The 5,064-nt window shown below is 33.0% G+C and overlaps 2 protein-coding genes across 2 annotated transcripts; one reads left to right on the top strand and one right to left on the bottom strand.

Moving 5' to 3' along the window:
* Positions 1-633: 633 nt before the first annotated feature.
* Positions 634-1,347, top strand: LOC107485318 (protein SMALL AUXIN UP-REGULATED RNA 9). Its single transcript, XM_016105830.3, has one exon. It carries the CDS (start codon positions 803-805, stop codon positions 1,328-1,330), a length of 528 nt encoding a protein of 175 aa, XP_015961316.1. The 5' UTR covers positions 634-802; the 3' UTR covers positions 1,331-1,347.
* A 1,831-nt stretch (positions 1,348-3,178) lies between these two features.
* On the bottom strand, positions 3,179-4,856 carry LOC107485319 (uncharacterized). Its single transcript, XM_016105831.3, has 3 exons — positions 4,623-4,856; positions 3,708-3,839; positions 3,179-3,403 (listed from the first exon to the last, which is right to left on the bottom strand). The coding sequence occupies exons 1-3, from the start codon at positions 4,770-4,772 to the stop codon at positions 3,326-3,328; spliced, it is 360 nt and encodes a 119-aa protein (XP_015961317.1). The 5' UTR covers positions 4,773-4,856; the 3' UTR covers positions 3,179-3,325.
* Between the last annotated feature and the right edge of the window lie 208 nt (positions 4,857-5,064).

Below are 5,064 nucleotides of genomic sequence, written 5' to 3'. Positions count from 1 at the left end.
CACCTTCTGTTCAAGGATGCAATGAATCTGCAAAGAAACATTTTAGCTTATGGTTGAAGTTGGACCTTGAAATTAACCCATATATATATTATTCATGACTTTTGAGAATACACTCTTTTACATTAGTCTAGCACAACAAAAAAAAAGGACCTAATTACTTCCTTTTCCGGTACATTACTAATATAATAGTAATGTACCCTTGTACTGTATGATTCACCAATGCGCCAATACCTGTCACCGAGTTTAACATAGAAAAATATGTTCAATAATTGCAAATTCACTAATAATATATCTAAAGTCCTAGTCACACTTTATATAAATTAGTCCAAAACCATATGGATTTAACTTTGAAAACAAAGTATTGTGAGTGAGAAAGAAAGCTCATCAAACCTTAACACATACACTAGTCACTCACATGCAAAGTTTTGGAGAACACAACTTGAACCATTTCTTAACCTAACCTTATGACAACATCTTCTGTTAGGTTTTGTCATGCATGTGACATAGAAAACACAACAATTATTATAGAATTATATTCTTTGTTTAATAGAAATGTAATTTTAATATTGAGCTACCAAGTTCTCTTACTCTTCTTTAGAAATTGGAGGCATGCACCAACCACATGGCCAAGAGTTAAAGCTAACCTGATTAAAGAGTGCTTGATTTCTAACTCGTAACCAAAAAAAAATGTGGGAAAGGGGTTCAGTTTCAATTCCTCTAGATACTAGCTACCAAAATAAAAGGAAGATAGAAAACTGAAATTACCAAAATAACCCCAAGAAAGAGAGAAACTAGTATATCCATGGATCCACCAAAGAAATCTAACAAGATCAAGGACATTGTCAGGCTTCAACAGATCCTCAAGAAATGGAGAAGGATTGCCAACTCTTCAAAATCAAGTGACAACAACAACAACAACAATCATAGCGGCAGCACCAGCAGTAAAAGCATTAAGTTTCTGAAAAGGACACTTTCTTTGTCCGAGCGTGACAAAGGATCGTCAAGCAATGCGGTTCCAAAAGGCTACTTAGCTGTTTGCGTCGGACTAGAGCTCAAGAGATTTGTCATACCAACTGTATATTTGGGTCACCAAGCCTTTCACATGTTGCTAAGAGAAGCTGAAGAAGAGTTCGGGTTTGAGCAGACCGGCGTTCTGAGGATTCCTTGTGAAGTATCTGTGTTCGAGAGTGTCCTGAAGATGGTGGAGGAAAAGGACAAGTTTTCGGCTCACAATTGCGGATTATTCAGTGTAGAAAAGATGATGATGGGGTACTGCTCCTTCAATCAGCTTACTTATTCGCATCATCCTCAAAGTCCTATGTGCAGATAGATAGATAGATAGATAGATAGATAGATAGTATAGGAATCTGACATTGTCCATTTTTTTTTTTATGATGTTCTTTCTATCTGAAAGTGAAAGTGGAAGTGAGGGAGAGTGATTTAACTAGATGTAAGATAATCCCTTTTGGGGTATTATGAAGCAAATAATGGTTGTTTTATAGAAGTGCTACTCTTAATCATATATAATTCTAGAATGATCTAGAGTTGAAAGTTTTTCATATTTAACAGTTCAAATCATATAACTATCCTACTATCAAGAAAGTCTTGCATTACATGGAAGACCTTAATCATACACATGCAGTATCATATACAGATTATAGAACTTGGAAATAACTATTCTTTTCAAATTGAATTCACTACCAATTTTTCAAAAGAAAAAGGAGTCAAAAGGTTGTAAAGGACACAATTATTGAACAATAATGATGAAGGAATAGATAAAAGAAGAGACATTCAAGTATCCTTTGAAATCTGAGAGCTGGAGATCAAAAGTTCCAACACTTCCAGAACAGAAATATGCAAACAACTATTCCAATGATGGAATAATGTTTAACAATGTTAAATTGCACTTGCTCGCCTTAGAGTCATGTCTATCTAGTGTTTCTAATAGAGATGTTATTTGTACATAGTTATTTGAGGGCTCAATTGACACTAGAGATTGTGCAAATGAGTGGAGAATTCACATACACCACTAGAATTGGGTGACCATTAACACTAAATATTCATGTATCACCCAATTCTCTATAAGGTATGTGAATTCTCTACTTATTTGCACGTGAATCGTTAGCGCCAATTGACACATTAAACGATTTATGTCCATATAACCAGATTATACTTCTAAAACTTGCACTACATAGTTCACATGGGAGCATTCATTTTCAGCAGTTAAACACACATGTAAACATTAAAGCTTGCAAATTCAGCTCTCGTTATACGTGGTATATATGATCTAAGCTAGGGACTTAAACTACTCTTCTATTAAATTCAATAAAAGTTATGTGACCTATAATATTATAGCACATGCCCAAACAATACAGAGGAATAATTATATGTACTATACATTCATCAATTCAGCAGCAAGGTATAAATGTACAATAAAGATTACTGGCAATTTAGTTTCTCAATAAACTGTAAAATCACATTTCATTTAAGATGAAATAGATTCCAGTCAAACAAGGCACAGTATGTCAGTATCAGAGAAGTCAAATAGCTATCCTTAGATCCAAATTCAAGCACACATATCATATCTATATTTGGGTCCATGTGTAATTAGTCAGCTAGGAAAGAAAAATCCCAAATAAGTTCTACGTGGAAGCAATAGTGGTCAGGTTAATGATGGCATTCAAACAATGTTCCTTTTTATCTAAATTCTTTCTGTTTAAACATAATTAATTTGAATAAAGTGATATGTTAAAAATCAATCTACCTGTATTATCCATTATCTAGATACATTGGACTTCTGATAAATTTATTTTAACATACCACTTTGTCCAAATTGACTGTTACTCCAAAACAGAGGGAAATAAATATATTTGGATAATCCAGTAATATTTTGTCCAAATTGATAGTTATTTTGACACGGATATAATACTGTTATTTGTCACAGGAAAGATCGACTAACTGACTAAACATTTCACAGCATTAAACAATAAACTGAGAAGGCGGGGATGCGTTAGAGTGACAGAGATTAATTGGATTCATTGCAAATAGTGTGCTTAAAGAATTGAACAGAGAAGAAGATTCTTTTGTATTATTACTATGAACCTCAGCTAGTGATAAAGAAAGTTGATATGAAAAGAAATAAACAGAAACTAAAGTCTTCAAGTGATAACACCAGGAATGAAAAGAAATGAAAATTGCATTTTCAATCATATCATATTCAGACACAATCATGAGAAATGTCAAAGAAAGATTCAACCTTCTATTCCTTTAACTCTCCAACAAGTAGTTGGAATTGAATGCTCTCAAAGTAAGTCCCCAAATCATTTCATTCCTCGCTGTCATCGAAGTTTGGAAAAGTGACACACTTAAAGACCTTGCACCTTGAGCACAAGATATATCCAACCTACACAAATAAAAATACAAAAGTACAAGAAGAAAGCTATAAATTTTATTATAACAACACCAACTATCATCTTTAACATCATATATTGGTTTCATTGTCATTTTCTCATTGAGTTAAGTTTTGCATAGTCACCTAATCAAATACTTCTGTTAGATGATTATTCAAGTAGTAAGTTTTGCTGAAAAGATCATATGACACTTAGACACTACGTGATTGGATGTCTACGTAAAACACCGACAATGCAGACAAATTGAATGCCTTTCATTTCAATAGCATGACATTAGTGATAGTGAGAAGTAGTTACAGCTCTGCAGGTAGGGCATCTACGGTAGAGGCGCTTGTTTTCGGCTCTGACATTTGTCTTTTGGCCTTTGCAGAAGTCACATAACAACCACCCTTTCCCATTGCAAGGCTCACACATTATGGTGCCATCAACCTTAACACCAACACAACACAACACATTATTTATTGTCCATAGGAAATAAACTAATCAACCATATTTGTTTGTTTAAACACCCTAAATTATGGTGTCCATTCACAAATAACATGATCCAAAAACAAGAGTTTGAATGTGGATCATAGTTACATGAATTCACCAATTAGATAGTGTACCGCATACCAATTCAACTGCTTACCAAAACGTCATATGTATATTTTTCACATAACTATGTGTTGGAGTAAAGATTCATACTCACCCTTCCACCAAATCTAATATCACATGGGAAATTTGATACATTTCTAACTCCATATATTTAGATAAAAATCTAGCATTTGAAAGTTATTTTTGTGACACAAATACAGACATTATGAATAAGTAAACTTGTTTTTTTGAAAGGTTTTAACAATTTTTTTATTAGATAAATACTTCTTATATTTTCTATCCAAATGGAAAATTGTCTTTTTAATAAAAAAAATTAAAAAAAATATTTTTACTAAAAGCTAATACAAATTCCAACTCATATTTGCATACCACGATTCACGCTTCAAGATCAAGAAAAAGCGTGTTAAATATATAAACAATTATTTAATTTAATATACCTCTATCTATGCTATGCTTTTGAGACAAACGGTTCGACGAAAAATTAAAAAAATAAAAAGGTATAAATCAAAATTTCAAAATGGAGGAGTATGAAGACGCAGAAGATAAAGAAACATTTGGATTGATGAAAGGATAAAATATTAATTAAATTAATAAGCATGGTACATCAGTAGCATGTACCATTTGTTGCTGAATAGGGGCACACTGAAGTGGCTTCGTGTGAACTACACGGGTGTGCATGGGAGCTGAAGATGAAGAAGAAGAAGAAAGGGAACCAAAATTTCGCAGAGATGGTGATGTAATTGCAATAATATTGAACATAGTCGCCATTTCTGGGTTTTGAGCTTCGCTTCTGGTTTTTCCCTTCCTTTCTTCCTTCCATCGCGTTATCCAAAACCCGAAGCCACGTAACACAACTCTAACCCTCGGTTGTGCCAAAATAACATTTATGCCATTGCCACATTATGGTTAGTCCAGTTTGAATAACCAACTTAATTAAGTTTCTTTTGATAAAATAACTTATTTTGTGTTTGGATTTTTAATTCTAAAAGTGTTTATTTTATAGAATGTGATGAAAAATAGAAGTATTATGAGAGAAGTCATTTTTTAACTTCTCTATAAA

The sequence above is a fragment of the Arachis duranensis genome, chromosome 4 (assembly GCF_000817695.3).
Source record: "Arachis duranensis cultivar V14167 chromosome 4, aradu.V14167.gnm2.J7QH, whole genome shotgun sequence".
In the NCBI taxonomy this organism is placed as follows: Eukaryota; Viridiplantae; Streptophyta; class Magnoliopsida; order Fabales; family Fabaceae; genus Arachis; species Arachis duranensis.
This window is presented reverse-complemented; position numbering and strand designations above follow the sequence as displayed.